General features: G+C 36.2%; 1 protein-coding gene across 2 annotated transcripts in view; it reads left to right on the top strand.

Moving 5' to 3' along the window:
* The window catches only part of TDRD5 (tudor domain containing 5), a 95,746-nt gene that overhangs the window by 34,466 nt on the left and 33,528 nt on the right, over nucleotides 1-27,752 (top strand). For both annotated transcript variants that reach the window (XM_049634053.1, XM_049634054.1), the window contains exons 7-10: nucleotides 8,853-9,006; nucleotides 17,921-18,129; nucleotides 22,127-22,347; nucleotides 27,477-27,689. In XM_049634053.1, coding sequence (XP_049490010.1) covers nucleotides 8,853-9,006; nucleotides 17,921-18,129; nucleotides 22,127-22,347; nucleotides 27,477-27,689 — 797 coding nt within the window. The remainder of the gene's footprint in view (nucleotides 1-8,852; nucleotides 9,007-17,920; nucleotides 18,130-22,126; nucleotides 22,348-27,476; nucleotides 27,690-27,752) is intronic.

Consider the following 27,752-nt stretch of genomic DNA (forward strand, 5'->3'; position numbering starts at 1 on the left):
GAAAACTTTAGCATAATGAGTGGAGTGCATGGAGCTATAGGTTTCAAGGTTCTTGATAATTTATATGAGGTTGTACAGTAGTACTGACAAGTTAAGGCTCTATAAAGAAGTCATAAAAATGCAGATTTGCAGCTATAAAACCAGTAGATAAATTAAAATGGAATTATATAAAAATACTTTGTAAATCCCAAGGAAGGTAGGGCTTACCGATCAGCTCTCTTGCTTGAAAGATGGTGAAGGAACAAAGTTTGAGAGGAACAGAATTCAGATGGTATCAGAAAAAATTGAAGAGAAAAGTGGTAGCTGTAAATCCAATTACATTAATCTCATAAATGTAAGTATACTAAATATTTGGTTTAATGCAATTATAAGACAGGGTGAAAAGGCAAGGTACAACTAGCTGTCATCCATAAGAAACACACTATAAATATAAAGACAGAGACTGAAAGGACAAGATGAAAAACACGTACAGGTACATGCAGTAAGCATAAAAGGACTGAATGGATTTAAAAAAATCAGATAGGGGCACCTGGCTGGCTCACTCTGTGGAAGTGTGCAACTCTTGATCTCAGGGCTGTGAGTTTGAGCCCCATGTTGAGTGTAGAGCTTACTTAAAAAATAAAATAAAATCTTTAAGAAAATCAGATAAAGCAGAGTTCAAGGCAAAGTATATTATCAGAGGGCCCTTTCATAAGGGTAAATGATCGATTTATTAGGCAGACCCAACAGTTAAATGTGTGTTTACCTATTATTTTAAAATAAATGGTCCAAAAATGGACAGAGCAAATATTTCCATAAACAGATTTTTTCCCCCAGCAGTTGATGGGATAGTAAAAAAAATGAATAAGGATATAGATAATCTGAAACACCTCTTTACCATTTTGATCTATTTTATAGAACACTAGACTCCGCAGTTGCGGAATAAACATTCTATCCAAGTATACATGGGACATTTGCCAAGATAGAACATAGAATAGAGTTAGCTATAGAATGAAGTCTTAAAAAATTTCAAAATACTGAAATCTTAGAGTATGTTCTCTTATTAAGAAGGAATTAAATTACAAATCAATAAATTAATTAAGAATTAACCCTTCAGATAATTTGGAAATTAAGTAGCGTTCTTCTAAATAATTATTAGAGAAGAAATTACAGGGAAATTAGAAAATATTTCCAGCTGCACGGTAATGAAAATGGAACATATCATCTGTGAGATGCAGCCAAAGCAGTCGTCATATGGGAATTTATAGCTCTGAAATGCCCAGATTAGAAAAGGAGAAAGGTATAAAACCATCACTGATCTAGGGGTTTACCTTAAGAAGGCTAGAGAAAGAGGAGCAAAGTAAACTCAAAACAAGTAGGAGGAAGCTAAGGATAGAAATCAATAAATTACCAATTAAGAGAAAGTTAACAAAGCCAAATGTTGATTCAACCAAAACTGATGAACCACTGAATACTTAGGAATAAAAAGAGAGGACACAGATTGCAGTATTACGAAGGAAGAAGATTTTGCCATTATAGATAATTTAGTATTCTACAGGTACTAAAATGACAGGGAATTTATAAACTGTGCCAGTCATTTGACAACTTAGATGAAATGGGCAAGTTCTACAAAAGGCAAATTGAACCTGAAGAGGAGAAATGAAATTGTCTTTATTTGCAGAAAACATGATTGTCTATGTAGACTATATTAAGGAATCCAAGAAAAAGCTACTATAATAAGTGAATTTACTGAGACCAACGGTTCATGGTTTAATATTTAAAAAATCTGTTACATTTCCTGATAAAGTAGAAAACAATTGGAAAATGAAATTTAGAAATTCCTATTTACAATAGTGTCAAATTACTTGAAGATAAGATTAAGAAACATAAAACATTTACACTGAAAACTGCTAAACATTGCTGAGAGAAATGCAAGAAGAATTTATTTTTTTAAATTTAATTTTTAAATATAATGTATTGTCAAGTTGGCTAACATACAGTTTGTACAGTTGGCTCTTGGTTTTGGGGGTAGATTCCCCTGGTTCATTGCTTACATACAATACCCAGTGCTGATCCCAACAAGCGTCCTCCTCAGTGCCCACCACCCATTTTCCCCCTCTCCCCCGCCCCCCCCCCCATCAACCCTCAGTTCTCTGTATTTAAGAGTCTCTTATGGTTTGCCTCCTTCCCTCTCTGTTTGTAACTATTTTTCCCCCTTACCTCCTCCCCCCATGGTCTTCTGTTAAGTTTCTTGAGTTCCACATATGAGTGAAAACGTACGATATCTTTCTTTCTCTGACTGACTTATTTCACTTAGCATAATACCTTCCAGTTCCATCCACGTTGTTGCAAATGGCATGATTTCATTCTTTCTTATTGCCAAGTAGTATTCCATTGTATATATAACGCACATCTTTTTTATCCATTCATTAGTTGATTGACATTTAGACTCCTTCCATAATTTGGCTGTTGTTGAAAGCGCTGCTGTAAACATTGGGGTACATGTGCCCCTATGAATCAGCACTCCTGTATCCTGTGGATAAATTCATGGTAGTACAATTGCTGGGTCATAGGGTAGTTCTATTTTTAATTTTTTGAGGAACCTCCATACTGTTTTCCAGAGTGGCTGCACCAGTTTGCATTCCCACCAGCAGTGCAAGAGGGTTCCCGTTTCTCCACATCCTCACCAACATCTGTTGTTTCCTGAGTTAATTTTAGCCACTCAGACTGGTGTGAGTTGGTATCTCAGTGTGGCTTTGATTTGTATTTCCCTGATGATGAGTGATGTTGACTTGAGCATCTTTTCATGTGTCTGTTTGCCATCTGGATGTCTTGTTTGGAAAAGTGTCTGTTTATGTCTTCTGCCCATTTCTTCACTGGATTATTTGTTTTTCAGGTCTTGAGTTTGGTAAGTTCTTGATAGATTTTGGGTACTAACCCTTTATCTGATACATCATTTGTAAATATCTTCTCCCATTCCATCGGTTACCTAACCAAAGATGTAAAAGATCTGTATGCTGAAAATTATAGAAAACTTATGAAGGAAATTGAAGAAGACACAAAGAAAGGGAAAAACGTTCCATGCTCATGGATTGGAAGAATATACTGTTAAAATGTCAATACTACCCAAAGCAATCTACACATTCAATGCAATCCCTATCAAAATCGCACCAGCATTCTTCTCAAAGCTTGAACAAACAATCCTAAAATTTGTATGGAACCACAAAAGACCCTGAATAGCCAAAGTAATATTGAAAAAGAAAACCAAAGCGGGAAGCGTCACAATCTCAGACTTTAGCCTCTACTACAGAGAAGAATTTAAATAGAGAGCTGTAACGCATTTATGGCTGAGAAGTCTCAGTATTGTTATTAATTGCTAGATTCATTACATTTGCCATTATAATTCCTGCAGGCTACGTGTAAATCTTGAAAAACCCACGGATTAGTCATATATGAGTATACTTGAAGAGATCTACTCAGATGCACTCAAATGATTTTTGACAGAGGTGTCAAAGGAATTAAGTGGGGAAAGGAAAATCTGTTCAGCAAATTATTCTGGAACATCTGAATATCCATAAAGGAAAAAAATGAACCTCAGCCCCAACTTCATACTGTGTACAAAAGTTAATTTGAGATGCATCATAGACCCAAATGAAAATTTAAACATCTAGAAGAAAACACATATTCACAATCTGGGTTTGGATAAGAGTTTCTTTCTTAGGACGTAGCAATAATTGTTTAAAGGAAAATTGACAATGAGGCTTTATTAAAACTCTCTCTGGGAGAGGCACAGACTACAGACTCGGAAGAAATACTTAAAACCATCATCTAAAAGACTTAAATCTAGAATACATAAAGAGCCTTCTGTAGCTCCATTACAGAAAGGCAGACAACTCCATTAAATTGCATAAAGATTTGAACACTTTACAGATGTAGATATGTGAGTGATTAATAGCATAAAGCACAAATGATGGTAAACTTGTATTTTTGGTACGAATATAAAATGATGCAATTACTTTGGAAAATGTTCTGTTTCTTATAAAATAATTATATATGTACCCTTTGACCCAGAATTATACTCTTAGATATTTACCCAAGAAAAATCAAAGCCTGTGCTCCCTCTCTCACGCCAAAGACTTCTATATAATATAGCAGCTTTATACTTGCTTAATAGCCCAAACTGAAAATGCTATTATTCATCAATGGGAAAATGAATAAAGATATTATGATACATTCTTACAATGAAATACTTATTCAACATTAAGAGATAAGCTACTCCTTTGGATTCTGTGTCTCCTTCTCTCTCTGCCCCTCCCCCACTTGCACTCTGTCTCTCAAAAATGTTAAAAATTATTTTAAAAAGAGCTAAGCTATTGACACATGAACCAACATGGATGAATCTGAGAAATGCTGTGGAGCGAAATCTCACACAGTGGAGTATTATTGGATGTGTTCCATTTGAAGTGCAAAATAGCCAAAGTTAATCTGGTGAAAAAGAGTTGTTTGTCTCTGGGAAAGGGAGAACTTACTGGACTGTTGGAAATGTTCTAGATCTTGAATACTTTCACTTTTTCAAAGCTAATTTAATTGTAAGCTTAAGTTTTAAACATTTCACTGTATGTAAATTTTTACCTTAAAAAAACGAACAGATCTTGAACTCAGCTAATTATGTACATGCTAACTTATTTTGGGGTGAAGGGCAGGTTCCTTTGAAATGTATAAAAAAATAAGATGGATTGGTAAGTGGATGTATTGATGATAAAGCAAATTTAGTGGAATACTAATAATTATGGTGGTAGATGGTAGGTGGTAGATGTTCACTGTCTAACTCTTTCACCTTTTGTTGTGTTTGAAATTTTTCATAAGAAAATGCTGGAAAAAAATGAACAAAGAAAAAGATTTAAGAGAAAGTAACAGATTTTGAAAACATGCCAAGAAGAGCCAATATAGAAGTAATAAAACCAAAGAATGGAACAGAACAAATCCTGAAAACTGTAATTTGAGTGAACTTTACTGAAATGGAAGATGTGAAACTATATATTGAAAGAACACATGACATATGTGAGAATGTTGACCAGAATGACCCACACCAAAATTACTGGACTTAAAGAACAGTCCTTTGGGCATCTAAAACAAAAAGAGCAAGTGACTTATAAGGGAGACAGAATTAGGTTATAGATATTTTCACAGTAGTGTTTTATACTAGAAGAAAAGAGTAACATATTTCATATACTCAAGGAAACAAAATGTAGGTCAAGGATTTTATAACTAGCAAAATTGACTTTGAACTATAGAAAGCCAACAAAGCTATTATCACCATGTAAGAATTTAAGAACTTGTTCTGATGAGCCCTTCTCAAGGAGTCTACCGGACAATGAACTTCAGATAACCAGAATTGTTGAGTGATACCAACAGAAGAATTAATCTGTGTTACTTATAAAACTAAGACCAAATGAGAGTTAGAAATGAGAGAATATAGTATATAATGGCTATATACTCTGACAATGTAGATAAAGAACAATTACACAAAATGGTAGAAAGAGAAGAGGTCAGCACAGGCAAAAAAGTTTGATTGCTTTTATTAATGGTATTGATGTTAGTACTGTTATTCAATTTTGAGACTGTTGTGTATTGTATAGAGCATTGAATAATTATGGAATATATGGGATTAATTATGGGATAATTTTTATTGTGTGCATAGTCTAGTTGCATATGCAGAATCTGGAATGTCTTGTCATTCCAGACTAGCAAGGAAGCTTATTAATGACTAGGTTCACATCAGGATGGCTTAGGAATCCACTTGAGTTAGTTGAGGTTTCAATAATGATAATACTTGCAGTGTTTTTGAAACCCACCAAGTATGTTTAACTTTTGAGTTGCTCTGATATTAAAAACTAATTGGTTATCTTGGAGGATGATAGAGTACCAATTTATTTTCTTGAAAAAAGATTAAAAGAAGGAGCCAATCACTTATCCTTGTTTTCCAAATAATCTGGTATGACTGGGTAACCAAGCAGCAGATGAGTGGAGCATATCTCTATAAAATGTTCCAACTAAATAACAAAAAAGAATTGATACAATTTCACTCTACAATTTCTCTTAGTAAAATAGTGGCTCTAGGCATTGACCAGGAATGGCTACTAACACCATCAAAAAAGAGACAGCTAGACGTTACATGCCTCTTCATAAATACAGCATCACTTACAGTCATGGAGCAGGAGTCTGACCAAGCCTTTGGATCTAGCTGTCAATTTGCAGAAAATAGTGTTTGCACTATGAGTATGTCATCTGCAAAATCCACACAGTGAGGAAATGAAATCAGGTTAATAGGAAATATTCATATATTTGAAGGCATAAATATAAACTCTATGGAAGAAATAATATAGCTAAAATTGGAGATGGAAGAGAGAAATCAAGGAAAGTGGGAGTAGAAATACATCAATTCTTCCTTGCTTATGGTTGGGAGTCTATCAACCTGGAGGCATAACTAAGAAATTAGGAAAAAATATATCTGACATACCAATCAGTGGACAGAACCAACTTACTAAAACTGGTTTTCAGAATCACAAAGCAAAACTCAATTTTTCATGTACTGATAAGGAATTCTCTCTGTATTAACTGAAAGCAAAAATGGGCACAATAAATATATGTTGAAGCATGATGTGTATTCATGTTTTGACAATTTCTAGAAAGTTGCCCAAGAAACTGGTGATTTTGGTTTGTGCAAGAAACTGGTAATAATGGTTACCTCCAGGGAAGTGATCTCCTGGGCCACTGAGGGTTGGGAGTGGGCCAGAGACTTAGTTTTTGCTGTATGTTTTTTTGAACCTTCTAAATATCATGTATTAAAAAATTAATAAAATCCTTTCCATCCTAGTCTTGTATTTGACTGACTTGCATGTTCATAGTACTAGCTACTTACAGACAAGGTAAAGAAACCATTAAAGAGACTAATGAACATAAAAGGTAAAGAAGTCGTAATATGTAACGTGCAAAGAAGTAGAGACATAAAGGTTGTGTGGGTGGCTCAGTCAGTCAAGTGTTGGACTTTTGATTTTGGCTCAGGTCATCATGTCATGGTTTGTGAGTTCAAGCCCTCTGTCAAGCTCTGTGCTGACAGTGCAGAGCCTGCTTAGGATTCTCTCTCTCCATCTCTCTCTGCCCCTCCCCTGTGCACATACTCTCCCTCAAAATAAATAAACTTTAAAAAAAGTAGAGATACAGTGTCATTTACCATTACGTGTCCCCTGTCTTCTACCAAGCCTTTCTCTCTTGGTATTTTCATGATTGGTTATAGAGGTGATATTAATGACCGTTTAAAACCATGACTTGGCTGATGCCCATGACTTGGCCCTCATTTTTCAAGTGTTTTGGGAGAAGTCATAAAGAGTAGAGTTGGGTCTCAGCATCCATCAACAAGAAGGTATACAGCTGTCCCATCCTCTATTAGAGGTCCATTCTTTTAGAGCGTTTGCTTTCTGTGTTTCTATTGATTTTTCCCTAAGGTTATTAAGTCAGAGAAAGTTTATTTCCTGCTCGAAGTTGGAGGAACAGAAAAAGAACTATGAATAGCTCAACTGCTTTACCTTGGTTAGGGAGACAAAAGTTTGACAATTTGAACATTTTTTTCTCTTTAGAGGGAGCCTGAGAATAGGGGGGACAGAGGGAGACGCAGAGGGAGGGTGTGCAGTACCCTGTGTGGTGCTCAAACTCACGAACCATGAGATCATTATCTGAGCTGAAATCAAGAGTCAGTTGCTCAATTGACTGAGCCACCCAGATGCTCCAAGAATTTGAACAATTTAATAGGAGATCTCACTAAAAAGGGCAAACTTCCAATTCACTGTCCAGTTTAAACCAAACATATTTAGTATATACCCTGTATATACATTTTTTTATTTGGTATAATTTTTTCCTAAGGCAAGAGAAACAATATTGTGGGTGATACACTGATACCTACTTATTCATCTCAGCTTCTAGGGTGAAATCCTAGAATTTTAAGGAAATGTTTTAAAATCATATTACTTTATTGCATGTTGAAAATGGTAGTGAATACTTTCAAAACTGAGAAATACAAGTTTTATTATGACTTTTGTATTTTGTGTACCCCCTTTATTCTTTTGCTTTATAATTAGACATTGTTAAGAACAAGAGGTAAAAGTACCCTGATTTTCACTTCATTGTACCACATACTATATTTATTTATAAAGCTTATTTATTTATTTTGAGAGAGACAGAGAGCAAGTGGAGGAAGGGAAGAGGGAGAGAGAGAATCCCAAGCAGGCTTCACACTGTCAGTGCAGAGCCCAACATGGGGCTCAAACTCATGAAACTGTTAGATCATGACCTGAGCTGTAATCAGGATTTAGAGGCTTAATTGACAGAGCCACCCAGGTGCCCCACCATATACTTTAAAAGGAAGTTGAAACTGGCCTGGAAGCTTTATGTTGTAGGTCTCTAGGTTTGGATTATACCTATATGGAAACAAGCCTTTACTGTAATACCTGAGATTGCTGACCCTTACAAATTTAGTTTGACTAAACCAAAATTATTTAAAAAAATTTTTTTTTCTTAATGTTTTTATTTATTTTTGAGACAGAGCATGAGCAGGGGAGGGGCAGAGAGAGAGGGAGACACAGAATCCGAAGCAGGCTCCAGGCTCTGAGCCATCAGCACAGACCCCGATGTGGGGCTCGAACTCACAGACTGTGAGATCGTGACCTGAGCCGAAGTCGGATGCTCAACCGACTGAGCCACCCAGGTGCCCCTGACTAAAACAAAATTAAGACATTGTTTTAATCTGTGTATGTATCTGTATATATTGTATTACATTTATCTAATGTTTTATGTTATTTTTGTTTCTTTTGTGACAGATAATCTTTAAAGAGCAACTTTCACCAAAAAAATTGGGCTTCTTAAATGTGACAGAACTCGTTGGAGCTCTTGGTGACATTCTGCGTGTTGAGTTCAGGGAAGGAGAACAAGACTTACTGGTGTTTGATGCTGATATGAAGCCACTCCCACCTGGTGAGTTGAATCACAATATGATGCAAACCTGATTTTTTCTTTTTAAATTGAAGTATAGTTAACATCCATTTATATTAGTTTTAGGGGTACAACATAGTGTTTTGACAATTTCATACATTTTGCTGTGCTCACCATGATGACTGTAGTTACCATCTGTCACTATACAATATTATCACAGTATTATTGGCTATATTCCCTATGCTGTATATTTCATTTCTGTGACTTACTTATTTTATAACTGGAGGTTTGTACCTCTTAATACCCATCACCCGTTTTGCTCCTCCCCTGTTATCCTCCCCTCTGGCAACTACCAGTTCTCTGTATTTATGATTCTGTTTCCATTTTTGTTTGTTTTGCTGTTTAGATTCCACATATAAACGAAATCATGCAGTATTTGTCTTTCTCTGTCTGACTTGTTTTACTTAGCCTAATATCCTCTAGGTTCATCCCTGTTGTCACAAATGGCAAGATTTCGTTCTTTTTATAGCTGAGTAATATTCCATTGTATATATACTACATCTTTATCCATTCATCTATCGATGGACACTTAGGTTGCTTACGTAACTTGGCAATTGTAAATAATACTGCAGTAAAGATAGGGTTGCATATGTCTTTTTAAAAAAATTTTTTTTAACGTTTGTTCATCTTTGAGAGACAGAGAGAGACAGAGCATGAACGGGGGGAGGGGCAGAGAGAGAGGGAGGCACAGAATCCAAAGCAGGCTTCAGGCTCTGAGCTGTCAGCACAGAGCCCGATATGGGGCTCAAACTCACAAACCACGAGATCATGACTTGAGCCGAAGTCGGAGGCTCAACTGACTGAGCCACCCACGTGCCCCGCATATATCTTTTTAAATTAGTGTTTTCATTTTTTGGGGGGGGGGGGCAAATAACCCAGTAGTGGAATACTGGATCATATGTTATTTTTATTTTTCATTTTTTTAAGGTAACTTTACAGTGTTTTCACAGTGGTTGCACCAATTTACATTCCCACCAACAGTGCACAAGGGTTCTCTCTTCTCCACATCCTTGCCAACACTTGTCTATTTCTTGTCTTGATATTAGCCATTCTGAAAGGTATAAGGTGATTTCTTACTGTGGTTTTGGTTTTGCATTTCTCTGATGATTACTGACGGTCAGCATCTTTTTGTGTGTCTGTTGGCTACCTGTATGTTGCCTTTGGAAAAATGTCTATTAAGATCTTCTGCCCATTTTTTTTGGATTCTTTGTGTTTTCTTGGTATTGGATTGTAGAAGTTCTCTATGTATTTTGGGTATGAATCCCTTATTGGATATATCATTTGCAAATATATTCTCCCATCCAGGAGATTGCCGTATTGTTTTGCTGATAGTTTCCTTTGTTATGCAAAAGGTTTTTAGTTTGATGTAGTCCCAATATTTCATTTGTGCTTTTGTTTCCCTTGTCTGAGGAAACATATTCATAAATACATTGCTAAGGCTGATGTCCAAGAGATTACTGCATATGTTTTCTTTGAGGAGCTTTATGGCTTCAGGTCTCATATTTAGGTGTTTAATCTGTCTTGAGTTTATTTTTGTGTTTGGTATAAGTGGTCCATTTTCATTCTTTTGCACGAAGAGACTGTCTTTTCCCCATTGTATATTGTTACCTCCTATGTCATAGATTAATTGACCACGTAAGCATGGGTTTATTTCTAGGCTCTCTCTTCTATTGCTCTCTGTGTCTGTTTTTGTTCCAGTACCATACTCTTGATTACCATAGCTTTGTAGTATGTCTTGAAAGCTGGGATTGTGATACCTCTGGGTTTGTTCTTTTTCAAGATTGCTTTGGCTATTTAGAGTCTTTTGTAGTTCTGCATAAATTTTAGAATTGTTTGTTTAGTTCTGTGAAAAGTCCTATTGGTATTTTGATGAGAATTGGATTGAATTTGTAGATTGCTTTGGTAGTATGGAAATTTTAACAATATTGGTTCTTCTAATTCATGAGGATGGTATATCTTTTCATTTGTGTCATCTTCATTTTCTTTCATCAGTATTTTATAGTTTTCACAGTACAGAACTTTCACTTGGTTAAATTTATTCCAAGGTATTCTGTTCTTTTTGGTGTAGTTGTAAATGGGACCATTTTCTTAATTTGTTTCAGCTTGCTTCATTATGGTATAGAAATGCAACAGATTTCTGTATATTAATTTTGTATCCTGCAACTTTACTGAATTCATTTATTCTAATAGATTTTTGGTGGAGTTTTAAAGGTGTTTTATATATAGTATCATGTCATCTGTGAGTAGAGACAGTTATATTTCTTCATAATCAATTTGGATGCCTTTTTCTTTTCTGATTGCTGTAGCTGGGACTTCCAGTACTATGTTAAATAAAAATGGCAAGAGTAGACATTCTTCTTTTGTTCCTGAGAGGAAATCTTTCAGTTTTTCACCATTGATTTTGATGTTAGCTGTGGGTTTGTCATATATGGCCTTTATTATATTGAATTATGTCCCTCTGTATACACTTTGTTGAGAATTTATCATGAACAGATGTCAGATTTTGTCAAATGCTTTTTCTGCATCTGTTGAGATGACCATATGGTTTTTATCTCTTCATTTTGTTAATGTGATATATAAAGTTGATTGATTTGTGGATATTGAAACACTCTTCCGTTCCTGGAGTAAATCCCACCACTTGATGGTGGTGAATGATGCTTTTAATATATTGTTGAATTTGGTTTGCTAATATTTTGTTGAGGATTTTTGCATTGTATGTTCATCAGGGATGTTAACCTGTAGTTTTCTCACTCTCCCCCCCTCCCCCACACACACTTTCTGTCTGTCTGTCTGTCTTTCTTTTTTGTAATGTCTTTGGTTTTGGTTTCAGAGCAATGCTTGCTCATTGAATGAATATGGAAGCTCTCCTTCCTCTTTTATTTTTGGCACAGTTCGAAAGAGTGGCTGTTAATTATTTAAATGTTTGGTAGACTTCACCTGTGAAGCCATCCAGTCCTGGATTTTCATTTGTTGGGAGTTTTTTGATTACCTATTCAATTCTGTTAATAATTGGTCTGTTGATATATTCTGTTTCTTTCTGATTTAGTTAATTCATCCATTTCTTCTAATTGGTTGTCCATTGGTTGTCCAATTTGTTGGTATATAATTTTTTTGTAGTGTTCTCTTATAATCCTTTGTATTTATGTGATGTTGGTTGTTTTGTGTTTCATTCTGATGTTATTTGTTTGAAACCTCTTTTTTTCCCCTGGTGAATCTGGCTAAAGATTTATCAATTTTGTTTCTCTTTTCAAAGAACCAGCTCTTGGTTTCATTGTTATTATTTTTTTTAATGTTCATTTATTTTTGAGACAGAAAGAGACAGAGCATGAACGGGGAGGGTCAGAGAGAGAGGGAGACACAGAATCTGAAACACGCTCCAGGCTCTGAGCTGTCAGCACAGAGCCCGACGCGGGGCTTGAACTCACAAACCGTGAGATCATGACCTGAGCCAAAGTCAGAGACTTAACCTACTGAGCCACCCAGGCCCTCCTTGCTTCCATTATTCATCTACTCTGTTACTTTTTAGGCTCCATTTCATTTATTTCTGTTTTCGTCTTCATTATTTCCTTCCTCTTACTAACTTTGGGCATTGTTTATTCTTTTCCTAGTTCCTTAAGATGTAAGAATAATTGTTTACTTGAAATTTTTCTTGTTTCTTGGGATAGGGACGTATCCCTATAAACTTCCCTCTTAAAGCTACTTTTGCTACATCCCAAAGATTTTGGACCATTATATTTTCATTTTCTTTAAAAAAAAAAATTTTTTTTTTAACGTTTATTCATTTTTGAGACCGAGAGAGACAGAGCATGAATGGGGGAAGGTCAGAGAGAGAGGGAGACACAGAATCTGAATCAGGCTCCAGGCTCTGAGCTGTCAGCACAGAACCCGATGTGGGGCTCAAACTCACGGACCGCGAGGTCCGGACCTGAGCCGAAGTTGGACACCCAACCGACTGAGCCACCCAGGGGCCCCATTATATTTTAATTTTCATTTGTCTTTGTTTTTTTTTTTTTTTTTTTTAATTTCCTATTTAATTACTTCATTGATTTTTTTGGTTAATAGCATGTTGTTTGGCCTCCATGTTTTGGTGTTTTTTGCAGTCTTGCTTGTAGTTGATTTCCAGTTTCATACTGTTGTGTTTGGAAAAGATGCTTTATATGATTTCAGTTTTCTTAAATTTATTGAGTCTTGTTGTGTGGCTTAACGTGATATAGAGAAGGAAAAAACTTGAAAAGAATGTATATTCTGTTTTTGGATGGAATTTTCTGTATATATTGTCTATCTGGTTTAATGTGTTGTTCAAAGCCATTGCTTTCTTATTGATTTTGTGTTTGAATGATCTGATCATTGATGTAAGTGAGCTGGTAAAGTCCCCTACTATTACTGTGTTAATATCAGTTTCTCCCTTTGTGTCTTTTCATATTTGCTTAATGTATTTAGGTGCTCCTGTGTTGGGTGTGTAGATACTTACAATGGCTCTGTTTTCTTGTTGGATTGATCTTTTTAACATTATACACTGCCCTTATTTGTCTCATTACAGTCTTTATTTTAAAGTCCATTTTATCTGATGTATTGCTACACTGGCTTTAAAATTTTTTTTTTTTTTTTTTTTTTTTTGCTTCCATTTGCATGGTATAAGTTTTTCCAGGTCTTCACTTTCAGTCTGCATGTCTTTAGGCTTGGAGTGAGTCTCTTATGGGCAGCTATAGATGTCTTTTTTTTTTTTTTTTTTAATCCATTCAGTCACCCTTGTCTTTTGATTGGAGCAGTTAGTGCATTTACATTTAAAGTAATTATTGGTTAAGTATGTACTTACTGCCATTTTGTTTTTGTTTTCTGGTTGTTTTTATAGTTTTCTGTTTTTCTTCTCTATCTCTCCTTGTGATGACCTCCTTCAGTGTTATGCTTGGATTCCTTTCTCCTTATTTTTTGTGTATCCAGTAGAGGTTTTTGTTTAGTGATTACCATGAGGCTCATATATAACATCCTGTGTATGTAGCAGTCTATTTTATATTTTTAGTTGATGGTAAGTTTGAACACATTCTAAAAATAGACATTTTTGTTTTGTGTATATCATATTTTGTATCTTTTTATTTCATGAGGCCCTTAACTAATTTTTTAGATAACATCGATTTTACTACTTCTGTCTTTTAACCTTCATACTAGTTTTATAAGAGATTGATTTACTACTCTCTGTTTGCTTTTACTTGTGAACTTTTTTCTTTTTATAATTTTCTTCTAATTATGGTCTTTTCCTTTCCACTTAAAGAAGTCTCTTTAACATTGCTTGTAAGTCTGTTTTGGTGATGATGAACTTTTGTTTGCTGGGAAACTAGTTCTTATTAAATTCTGAATGATAACCTTGGTGGGCAGAATATTTTTTGTTACTGTTTTATTTTCCTTTCATCAGTTTGAATATACCATGCAATTCCCATCAGAGCTGATACTCCTACGGGGCTTCCCTTGTACATGACTTGTTGCTTTTCTTTTGCTACTTTTTAGATTTTCTCTTTATCTTTAATTTTTGACATTTTAACTAATGTGGACTTCTTTGCGTCCTTGTTTGGGGTTCTCTGTGATTCCTGGACTTGGATGTCTGTTTTCTTCTCCAGGTCAAGGAAGTTTTCAGCTATTATTTTTTCAAGTTATTTTTCTGTGCGCCTGTGTGTGTGCTGTCTCTCTCTCTCTCTCTCTCTCTCTCTCTCTGTCTCTGTCTCTCTCTCTTTGGGACCCCTATAATATGAATGTTAGAATGCTGGATATTGTCCAAGAGATCTCTTAAACTTATCTGAGTTCTCTTAAACTTATCCTCATTTGAAAAAACATTTTTCTGTTTAGTGTGGGTGCTTTCTATTACTGTTTTCCATATCACTGATCCATTCTTCTGCATCCTCTGATATGCTGTTCATTCCCTCTAGAGTAATTTGCATTTCATTTACTGTATTCTTCAGCTCTGATTGGCTCTTTTTTATATTATCTGTTTGTTGAAGTTTCACTGAGTTTATGCACTCTTCTCTGAAGTCAGGTGAACATCTTTATGATCATTATCTTGAATTTATAAGATAGTTTGCTTATCTCCATTTTGTTGAGTTCTTTTTTGAGGTTTTGTCTTGTTCTTTGATTTGAAGTATGTTATTCTGTTTCATTTTATTTGACGCTCTGTGTTTTCCTATGAATTAGATGGAACAACTACTCCTAGACTTGAAGGAATTGCCTTATGCAGAACATCCTCTATGTACACTGTGTGTGTGTGGCAGCTTTGGCTGGCTGGCTTAATCTTTAGCAGGTACAGGCTGGGTGTCCCATGGCACTTTGTGCTGGGACTACCCTGGTGGTATGGCTGGAGCTGAAGCAGGTACACACTAGGGGATCCTGGTGCTCTTCATACAGGGGGTATTCTGGAGGGACAGTTAGAGCTGAAATGAGTGTGGGTTGGGAGTTCCCAGAGTGCTCTGCATAGTGGGTGCCCCGGTGAGTTGTCTGTAGCTGAAGTGGGTATGGGCCTGGAGTATGCTGGGAGATGCTAACCTGATTTTTAATTGTCTTTGTAAGGACAAGGAAATAAAGCATGATTATGTAATATTCTTTATTGTAAGCATATGAACCAGACAGATTACACATTAGCCTTGAAAACATTTTGTATATGATGACCTTTCTGGTGATACTTATTGTAATAAGGCTAATCGGTATTATTAATAAAGACCATCTATCTGACTTTTTAAAATATACTTTCTTCATTATCCAGATTTTTGTATAACTTTGAGGAAACCAGTTTTCTGAAACAGTGATCTGATGGGGAAGTGCTAGATCAGCGGTTGTTAACTCTGGCTGTGTATCAGAAAGCTTTTTAGACATACAAGGACATTTTTGGTAAATGGGTGTGCATTGGAACCTAGCACATGTATTTGTTTTTTAAACAAACTTTTTCAAACCTAAAACTAAAAATTATCTTAGGTTTACAGAAAAGTTGCAAAGATATTATAGATTCTCTTGTGCCTTTCATCCATCTAATATTAACATCTTACATTACTATGATACATTTATCAAAACTAAGAAATTAATTCTGATATACTGTTATTAGCTAAACTGTAGATTTTATTTAGGTTTTACCAGCTTTCTCACAATTGTTCTTTTTCTGTTTCTGGATCCACTCCAGGAAACCACACTGCATTTAAGGCACTTGATTTTTGTTTTTTGGGTTTTTCTTTTGAAATTTTTATTGAGAGTATTGTAGGCTTATATACCATTAAAAACTAATACAGGGAGGTTCCATGTATTCTTTATTTTGTTCCTTCAGTGGTAACATGTTGCCAAATTATAGTAGTGTAAGGTACAGTTGACTCTTAAATAACATGGGTTTGAGTTGCATAGGTCCACTTATATGTGGATGTGGATTTTTTATGGTAAAATCAGTATAATATTGTAAATGTAATTTCTCTTCCTTATGATTTTCTTAACATTTTCTTTTCTCTGGCTTACTTTATTCTAAGAATGGGCATTGAGGAGGGCACCTGTTGGGATGAGCACTGGGTGTTGTATGGAAACCAATTTGAAAATAAATTTCATATTAAAAAAATAAACTAATGGAGGGAAAAAAGAATACAGTATATAATACATAAAATATATGTTAATCAACTATTTATATTATCAGTAAGGCTTCTGGTCAGCAGTAGGCTCTAGTAGTTAAATTTTGGGGGAATCAAAAGTTATATGCAGATTTTTTACTGCATTGGGGGTTGATGCCCCTAAATGCTGCAGTGTTCAGGGTCAACTGTCCTTGTATTTTTATAAGCTTCTAAAAGTGGTTTTGATGGATAGCAACTTTTTTCCAGAATATCAATGTATCTTTGATACATACATACCCACTTTGTTGATTTTTCTGATTAAAATAACGAGTTATAAATAATGTGTAAATAACTCATGTTATTTTAATAAGTTGAAAGTGAATATTTCCCATCATTTTACTTCCCTGAAAAAATCTGTTAGAATTTTTATTGGTCTTTGAGATTTTTTTCAATGAATATGTAAGCATACATAGATTTTTTAAAAAATTATAAAAGCAATATTTGTTTAAAAATTCCAGTAAGGTAGATTGGTAACTAGTAATTGTTTTAATAGGTCTTTTTCTGGACCTCTTGTATAATACCATAGTTATTTATTACATGTAGAATTTTCTTGCATAAGATAGTGTTCTGTATATATATAAGTTCTTTTTATACTTCGTATGTTATGGATGTTTTTTCATATCAGCATATGTAAGTTTATTTCATCCTTTTTAACTACATATAATTCTTTTATGTGACTGTATTATAATTGATTTAGTCTCCTGTTGGCAGACATATAGAGTGTATTTATTTTTTGTCATTATAAAAGATACAGTGATAAACATTCTTGTACCTCCATCTTTGTGCACTTACTAGTTTTTCTGTAGGAGCCACTATGGTTTTAGGTCTATCTGGGTCTGTTTTAAGGTGTCAGTCTCTTAAAATCATCATACACATGTAAATTTGAACACAATATGTGATTGATTTGGTAATCCCCTAAAAATTAAGGCATTATATTATGGGATATTCAGTAGTCACATTAATACATTAAGTAACTATGCATATTCACTGCGAAAGTTGAGCAGGAAGTAAATTGAAATCAGGATATTGAAAAAGAAAACCTTTAACTAAAGTTCAAGAAACTTGCCCTTTCCCTGCCAATGTAAGTAATTTAAGATTTGTTCCCATCTAGAACTTCCTTTCGTTTCTCCATACTGAAAGGTCTATAAAGTTAGGTTCGTATCTCTCATTTGTCATTATTTGCCCAGTGCCTGGGCCATAGAATGTGCTTTGTAACAGTTAGACAAATTACTATAATGGCTATCCACAGACTACTCTGTTGATTTTTTCAGATGAACCCATTTCATCAGTCAAAAATTCATGTTTAGTTCAAACAGATAAGAAAATAGAAGTCAAAGCTTGTGTCTCCAGTCCCCCTAGAAATTCACTGTCTACTGCTGCTATCAAGGAGACTGCCTGGGATTGTCTTCCTAAAAACCCTAAAGAGCCAGAAAAGAAGATTTGCAAAAAGCCTAATCTGGTGGTAAAGCCTTTACAGCTGGTGAGTAGGTGTAAAGACTTTGTACACTGGAGATCAGCATTATGGAAAGTAACTAAATGAATATTTCTTTTTTTAATGTTTTATTTATTTTTGAGAAAGAGAGAAAGTGGAGGAGGGGCAGAAAGAGAGGACCGAGGATCTGAAGTGGGCTTTGTGCTGACAGCAAAGAGCCTAATGTGGGGCTTGAACCATGAGATCATGACCTGAGCTGAAGTTAGACACTTAAGTGACTGAGCCACACAGGCGCCCCTAAATGAGTATTTCCTTACATCAAAATTCTATTCAGGAAAATCTTGTTTCTAGATGCATGATTTTTTAGAAGAGAGCAGAGTTTTGGTCTGAAATCACCTTATACAGCATTTATTCTTGTTTTCAATCTTTTGTATAACTAACTTTCAACTCTCATTTTAAAGTTTTCAGATGGGTTTGAAGATTTGCCAGTTTTCTCAGGATGATAAAGCCAATGGTCTGTCCATGTTTTTGAAAATGTGGGCTGGAAAACCCTTAAGGGCTTCAGAGGGAAGATTTTGAGGAGCTTTGTTTTAGCTATATGTCTCAATAATTGCTGCAAATTGCCCCTGCTCATGTACTCAATTATAGGGTGTATTTATTTTTTCTTTTTCATTACGTTTCCACACACAATTTTCCTTTTTTGTGTTCTCATCTTCTGTTATTTATTTTGCTGTTATTAAGGAATTAATTGCTTACACTTCTTTTCTTCTATCGTCTGTAACTGGCTTCTTTCATGGAAGGAAAACATTTTGTTTCAAGAGACTGCTACATATTTTCTAGAGGGTGAGAGAAAAGTCTAAAGGAAAATAATAGATTTTAGAATGAAAATGTTTGAGAAACCCTATTTAAAACAATTTTGGGGGGGGGGGAATGCAAGCTGGTGCAGCCACCTTGGAAAGCAGTATGAAGGGTCCTCAAAAAACTAAAAATAGAACTACCCTATGACCCAGTAATTGCCCTACTAGGTATTTATCCAAGGGATACAGATATGCTGTTTCGAAGGGACACATGCACCCCAATGTTTACAGCAGCACTATCAACAATAGCCAAAGCATGGAAAGAGCCCAAGTGTCCATCGATGGATGAGTGGATAAAGAAGACATGGTGTATATATATACATATACAATGGAGTATTACTCGGCAATCAAAAACAATGAGATCTTGCCATTTGCAACTACGTGGATGGAACTGGAGGATGTTATGCCAAGTGAAATTAGAGAAAGACAAAAATCTTATGACTTCACTCATATGAGGACTTTAAGAGACAAAACAGATGAACATAAGGGAAGGGAACAATATAAAAACAGGGAGGGGGACAAAACAGAAGAGACTCATAAATATGGAGAACAAACTGAGGGTTATGTGAGGGGTTGTGGGAGGGGGGGATGGGCTAATTGGTAAGGAGCACTAAGGAATCTACTCCTGAAATCATTGTTGCACTATATGCTAACTAATTTGGATGTAAATTTTAAAAAATAAAACTAAAAAATATAAAAATAATTTTTTTTTTTAAGTTTTTGAGAGAAAGTGCAGGTGAGCATGTGAATGGGGGAGGATCAGAGAGAGCAGGGGAGGGAGAATCCCAAGCAGCTTCCACGCTCAGGTCTGAGCCCAATGTGGGCCTCCATCCCACAGCTGTGAGATCATGACCTGAGCCGAAATGAAGACTTGGACACTCAACCTCCTGAGCCACCCAGGTGCCCTGAGAAACTTGTTGATTGGAAGATTAGTGTGAAATTTATTCTTTAAAGTTACCTTTGTTGGTAGGGTTGGGTAGGAAGACTGTCTTCGTTTAGCCTGAATATTTAAAGTACCATATTTTCAATTTTGAATGGGGCAGTTGTATAACATACTTTTGACTCTTAATTTCATAAGGCAGTTTTCATATATTAATGTAGGTAAGGATCACCTAGGGAATTTTTTTTTAATTTAATTTTTTAAATTTACATCCAAGTTAGTTAGCATATAGTGCAACAGTGATTTCAGGGGTAGATTCTTTAATGCCCCTTACCCATTTTGCCCATCCCCTCTCCCATAATCCCTCCAGTAACCCTCTGTTCTCTTTATTTAAGAGTCTCTTATGTTTTGTCTCCTCCATGTTTTTATATTATTTTTGCTTCCCTTCCCTTGTGTTCATCTGTTCTGTGTCTTAAAGTCCTCCTATGAGTAAAGTCATATGGTATTTGTCTTTCTCTGACTAATTTCACTTAGCATAATAACCTCTAGTTCCATCCACATATTGTAAAAGGCAAGATTTAATTCTTTTTGGTTGCCGAGTAGTACTCCGTGTGTGTGTGTGTGTGTGTGTGTGTGTGTGTGTGTGTGTGTGTGTGTTTGTATACCACATCTTCTTTATCCATTCATTCATCGGTGGACATTTGGGCTCTTTCCATGCTTTGGCTATTGTTGATAGTGCTGCTACAAACATTGGGGTGCGTGTGTCCCTTTGAAACAGCATACCTGTATCCCTTGGATAAATACCTAGTAGGGCAATTGCTGGGTCATAGGATAGTTCTAGTTTTAATTTTTTGAAGAACCTCCATACTGTTTTCCAGAATGGCTGCACCAGTTTGTATTCGCACCAGCAGTGCAGAAGAGATCCTTTCTCCACATCCTCTCCAACATCTGTTGTTGCCTGAGTTGTTAATGTTAGCCATTCTGACTGGTGTGAGGTCTCATTGTGGTTTTGATTTGTATTTCCCTTATGATGAGTGATGTGGAGCATTTTTTCATGTGTCAGTTGGCCATCTGGATGTCTTCTTTGGGGAAGTGTCTATTCGTGTCTTCTGCCCATTTCTTCACTTGATTATTTGTTTTCTTGGGTGTTGAGTTTGATAAGTTCTTTATAGATTTTGGATACTAACCCTTTATCTGATGTGTTGTTTGCAAGTATCTTCTCCTGTTCTGTAGGTTGCCTTTTAGTTTTGCTGATTGTTTCCTTCGCTGTGCAGAAGCTTTTTATTTTGATGAGGTCCCAGTAGTTCATTTTTGCTTTTGTTTCCCTTGCCTCTGGAGACGTGTTGAGTAAGAAGTTGCTGTGGCCAAGATCAAAGAGGTTTTTGCCTGCTTTCTCCTCAAGGATTTTGATGGCTTCCTGTCTTACATTTTGGTCTTTCATCCATTTTGAGTTTATTTTCGTGCATGGTGTAAGAAAGTTGTCCAGGTTCATTCTTCTGCATATCGCTGTCCAGTTTTCCCAGCACCACTTGCTGAAGAGACTGTCTTTATTCCATTGGATATTCTTTCTCCTTTGTCAAAGATTAGTTGGCCATATGTTTGTGGATCCATTTCTGGGTTCCCTGTTCTGTTCTAATGATCTGAGTGTCTGTTTTTGTGCCAATACCATACTGTTTTGATGATAGGGAATTTTGTTTTTTTAAGTTTCGAGATAACACTAGCTGGGGAGAGGGACAGAGGGAGAGAGAGAGAAATCTCAGGCAGGCTCCACGCTCAACATGAGACTCAATGTCATGAACCATGAGATATGACCTGGGCCGAAATCTGGGGTCAGACACTCAACTGACTGAGCCACCCAGTACCCTCTAGGGAATTTTTTTTTTAAATTTTTTTTTTTTAACGTTTATTTATTTTTGAGACAGAGAGAGACAGAGCATGAACGGGGGAGGGTCAGAGAGAGGGAGACACAGAATGTGAAACAGGCTCCAGGCTCTGAGCTGTCAGCACAGAGCCCGACGCGGGGCTCGAACTCACGGACCACGAGATCATGACCTGAGCTGAAGTCGGCCGCTTAACCGACTGAGCCACCCAGGCGCCCCTCTAGGGAATTTTTTTAATACATAATTATGGGTCCCACTTCTAGGTATTCTGAATTAGTAAGTCTGGAATAAGCCTAAGAAGCTTTGTTTTTATAATTTTCCAGGTGATTCTGATAAAGATGACTCATGAAATATACTTAGGGAAATGTCATCATAGAGTTTGAAATTTCACCCAAAGATTTCTTTTATTTCTTTTTTTTAACTTGTAGCAAGTGGAAGTTAACAAGTCACAGCTCAGCCTGGCAATTGCAAACCATGATATCCCACCAGATGCTGTACGGGATAAGAAATTATGCAGACTGCCACCATTAGATACCAGTACCCTTGTGGGGGTCTTTGTGGAGTATATCATCTCTCCTAGTCAATTCTACATCCGAATCTATAGCAGGGATTCATCAGAGTTACTTGAAGACATGATGATTGAAATGCGGTAGGAATCTGTTGTTTTCAATGTATTTTTCATGTTATCTCATTCTAAATCAGTGCTTGTCAGCATTTTGGTTTTAGAGCTTTTAGCAGTTAAGGACTTGAGAGCTTTTGTTTACTGATATTTATCTTAGAAATTAAAACTGCAGCATGTAAAAAAAATTTTGTTTAAAAAAACAGTCCATTTGTGTGGATATAAATGACATATTTCTATGAACAGTAACTACTTTGTGGAAATTAGAATAGTGACATTATTTTACATTTTTGCTGATCTCTTTATTATCTGTCTTAATAGGGGAAAGTTTGATTTTAATGTCTGCTTTCATCTTTAATGTCTTGAGCTTCCTTGTTTTGATTGTAGTGTATGAAAACATCTGGTCACACAGATGCATAGTTGTGAAGAGGAGTATTTTCTTTCTTTTGCCGAAAAAACCTATTTTTATTTTAGAGAGCATGTGAGTGGGGGTGAAGGGCAGAGGGGGAGAGAGAGAATCTTGAGAATCTTGAGAGAGAATCTTGAGCTCAGCATGGAGCCTGATGTGGGATTTAATCTCACAACCCTGGGATCATGACCCGAGCCAAAATGAAAAGTTGGATGCTCAACCGACTGAGCCACCCAGGCACCCCTCTTTTCAAATTTTTATTTTAATTTTAGTTAGTTAAACATACAGTGTAATATTGGTTTCAGGAGTAGAATTCACTGATTCATCACTTACGTACAACACCCAGTGCTCATCACAAGTGCCCTCCTTAATACCCATCCCCCATCTAGCCCATCCCCCACCCATTTCCCTCCATTAACCCTCAGTTTGTTCTCTGTATTGAAGAGTCTTGTGGTTTCTCTCTGTTTTTCTTCCTTCCCATGTGATCATCTGTTTCTTAAATTCCATATATGAGTGAAATCATATGGTGTTTGTCTTTCTGTGACTGTCTTATTTTGTTTAGTGTAATACATTTTTGCTCCACCCACATTATTGAAAATGGCAAGATTTCATTCTTTTTGATGGATGAACGATATTCCATTGCATATATATATTCTATGCATATATATACCACATCTTCTTTATCCACTCATCAGTCAGTGGACATTTGGGCTCTCTCCATAGTTTGGCTATTGTTAATAATGCTGCTATAAACGTCAGAGTGCATATACTTCCTTGAATCTGTATTTTTGTATCCTTTGGGTAAATACCTAGTAGTGCAAGTTCTGGATCATAAGGTAGTTCTATTTTTAACTTTCTGAGGAACCTCCATACTGTTTTCCAAAGTGGCTGCACCAGTTTGCATTCCCACCTACACTGCAAGACGGTTCCCCTTTGTCCTCATGGGAAAAGGCGTTATAGCCTTTTCAGAAATTTGTGAATAATCTTTGATATTTAAGGAAATTTGTGAACATTCCAAAATTTGACAAGTGGTAGTTTCTTAAAGATTGGTTGCAATGTGGAATTTGAACTTTTCATACGCTGCTGTTAAAATTCATTGGTCTTCCTTTGTACTTTGAACAGATTCAGGTTTGGTTATGCTGTTTCAGGTTCCAGTGCAAAATTAAAATGCAAGTCTCCAAGTTGTAAAATTATTAAGTATTTCAAGACAGCAATAGCAGAACATTAAAGCAAGCATAAGGCACTCAGTGTAACCAGCCCTGAAAGCATCTTTTACCTTCATGTATAATTTCAAAACATCATGCATTGGAAAATACTGGTTCACTGAGTTATGTAGGTCTTCCAAATGTTGACACATTTCATCACATAGTATAAAAAATCACATTCTTTAATATCACCACTGATCTCAAAGTATTACGTATTAGGAAGCTGTCAAACTCGTAGTGGATGCAACATTTCCAGAATCTAAATTTTCGCTCGGAAGTCTTGAATTTTAACATTGATGGCAAATACTGTCAGTGTTTTTCTTGAAGTGACGGGCTCACTTCATTTTTGAGAAAATGTGCATCAGATACTCAAGTCTGAATAAACATAGTTTGATAGTAGTCATTTCAAGCAAAAATGATGTTCCATGAAAAAAATGTCTAGTTCCTCTTCCAAGTAAAAATGTTCCACAAAACAGCTAGTTCAGTTCTCAGATGCATAATTGCTTTTCTTAAGACAACTTGAGAAGTGTTTTATGTGTCTATTACTTACTTTTTTGTCACATAGAATATTGAAAAGATGGTCACTCAGTGGTTGAGATTTAATATACTTAATTTTTATTGGTTTATGAAGGACATTCTTACGTGGCATTGGCCTCTTTTTTTTCTTCTTCTTTGTCTTTAATATGAGTGCATGGCGGTGACAAGTGACTGCTAGTAAAGTTTGGTGACACTGCCTTGATTTGGCTAAGGCACCTTGCTTTTACACCTTCATTACAAATGTTAATGCAGTGAAAAGGGCAAATAACTATTTTCATAGTAACACTAAAATATTAAATTAGTCTTGACCTTATGGACTTGTTAAAAGGGCATCACAGTCCTGGGGGTTTGTGAACTACACTTGGAGAACGACTACTCTAGTTAATCTCTTTTATCTGCCGAAATATCATGTCCTTTCTTAGTAAAACACCCTGTAAAATGTGTACATTTGCAGTCACTTTAGATTTATTCATGAACAACAGTGTCTGATGTTTACATTGATGTCGTATATAAGAATAATGTATTTATTTATCCAAGAGCATTCCATCTTTTAATCTAATTTTACTGCATTATAAACTCCTCTCACCCAAGAACACCTGGTATAATGTAAGTCACATAATAAACACTTAGTAAAAATATTATATATTCCATTCCAGTATGCCTGTAAGATTTAGCACATGTTTTAAAGCACACGTACTGGCTCTATGGCCTTGAAGTTACTTTTAACTCTGGGCCTAGTCTCCTTATCTCCAAAGTAGGGATAGTACTCATACCTGCCTCACAGAGTTGGGAAGATTCAAGCACTTAGAATGGAGTCTAGCTCACCTGTTGGCTGCTATTGTTACTAATCCCACATCTGCTGTGTGCTTGGGATTTGGGCATGAGCAGTATGAGGAGAAGACAGACATGGTCTTTGCCTTTGTGAACACCACGATTATCTGGGGATACAGAGAGCGGATAAGTGGGGTACTGCATGAGGCAGTAATTCTGCCTGTTGAAGGTGGAAAAAAGCTTCACAAAAGGAGATATTTGAGCTAGGCTTAAAAAACAAGTAAGAATTTGCCAGTCAAAAAGGTGTGAGTGGGTATGTGTGGATCCAATCGCTGGCACCAAGGCCACTGTTGACAACAGAGTAGCGTGGTGTTCTGGGAGCAAGAAATAGGGAAGTGAAGCACCGCTGCATGAGGTTGGGTGACAGTGACTGAATGTGAAACTGGAATACTGAGGAAGAGCTGGAGTATGAACACCATGGGCGGGAATGCTGACTTATTCTGTAGACAGTGTGGAGCCTCTGAAGGTTTAAGAAGGTAGGGGCATCAACAGGTTTGTATTTTAGCAAGATAACTCTCGTTGCAGTGTGGAAGATGGGGTGAGTGAACAGGAGAGCATCCATTAATATGCTAGTCTTGGTAAGAGAGTGAGAGTTGAAAGAAATTGGAAAAAATTTGGGGAAGTAGTTGTCAGGTCTTGGTGACAAGAATGGGGTTGAGAAGGATGAGGGAGAAAAGGAGAATATGAAACCCGTGTTGACTTTAGAGATTGAGTAGGTTTTAGCCGGGGCTAGAAGTTTATACCTGGTGCGTCTAAGGTGACCATGGAGTAGTGAATTGACAATGTTGAGTGGACAGTAATAGTTAGGATTAGGTTTAGCCACTGTTACAGAGACATAACTTAGCCTAAGACATAGTAGCTTAAAAAAGATAAAAATTTATTTCTTCTTCCCATAGTAGTCCATATGTAAGCAGTAAAGGTGGATAAGGTAGCTCCCTGGTGTTAGGGACACAAGTGTTTTCTGTCTTGCTGTCCCAGACAGTGTGTTGCCCCATCTACATGGTCCAGCATGTAGCTCGCCATCACATCCATGAGATCCTCATTTCAGCCAGTGGGAAGGAGAATGAGAAGAAGCTGGGTGGTTGGAGATGTGCCCTTTTCTTTGAAAGACATGAGCTAGAATTTCTATACTTCTACTTTTTTTAATTGTGGTAAAGTACACATAAAATTTACCATCCTAATCATGCACACTTTTTCTCACATCTCATTGCTCAGGACTTAGTATTCACATCTAGATGCTAAGGAGTCTGGGAAGTCTGAATGGCTATATACTCAGTTAAAATTTGGGATTCTATTAGGAGAATGAAAATTGGGGAACAACTAGGATCTTCTCTGTATAGCTGGAAATAAAGTTTTAAAGTTCCGAAGTGATTCAGAGTTTAAAGGTCAAGATGGAGAATCATCGTTTATTTGTAGTGGTATAAAGATATGAAAATGGATGAGATGGTGTACAGAAAGAATAGTAATAGTTAATGGGTACTTAACTGTATTTGGACTCTGTGCTTAGCATTCATCTATTTTTGCTAAGGTTTTATTGTCCTCTCCATGCTCAACAAGTAAACTGAAGCACAGAAAGATAAAGTCACACAGCTAGTACATGATGGAGTCACGATTTGAGCTCATGTGACTGGGTTCAAAGCCTGAGCTCTTATTATTTTATACTTCCTAAATGTAAGATCCCAGAGAACCTGAACTTTCAAGGCAATTAGAGAGCCAATATAAGAATAATTATTGACAGAGAAGAAGTAGGAGAAAATAGTGTCTTGGAAACTAAGTAGGATAGAGTTTGAAAGAGGATAGGATCAGGGTCATGCTGCAGAGAAAGAAGTATATTGAAAGCTGGCGAGACAGGCTATTGGATTTGGGAATTAAGGGGCCATTGGTGTCTTTAAAATGTCTATTTTAGGAAGTGCTGAGGAATAAAGTTGGATTGCATTTTGTTCAGAGAATATGAGATAAAATGAGTGTATAACTTTCCATGTGAAGAAGTTTATTGATGAAGAGAAGGGATTTGGAAAAGAAAGAGGAAAATAAAATTAGTTGGTATTAATAAGCATTAACCAATCAGAAAAAGGAGGATTTTTTTCCCTTGCTTTTTGCCAAGACTTTCCTGGTCTTGATGCATCAAATGATATTTTCTCCCTCTTTGAAATTCCCTGTTTTATGGAATTCTACAGGCGCTGCTATTCCAATCAGCTGGTTTCTGATCGATATGCCATGCCGGAGTATTTTATCCAGCCGGGACATCTCTGTTGTGTCAGGATTTCTGAGGATAAGTGGTGGTATCGCGTCATTATCCATCAAGTCCTCGGGAAACAGGAAGTTGAAGTATTCTACCCAGACTTTGGAAATATTGGAACTGTTCAGAAGTCCTCCCTAAGGTTTCTCAAGTGAGTTAACAAATCTGGTTAAATTATTACTAAGTTTTGAATCATAATGCTCCTAATGCTAAA

Source organism: Panthera uncia, chromosome F1 (assembly GCF_023721935.1).
Source record: "Panthera uncia isolate 11264 chromosome F1, Puncia_PCG_1.0, whole genome shotgun sequence".
NCBI lineage: Eukaryota > Metazoa > Chordata > Mammalia > Carnivora > Felidae > Panthera > Panthera uncia.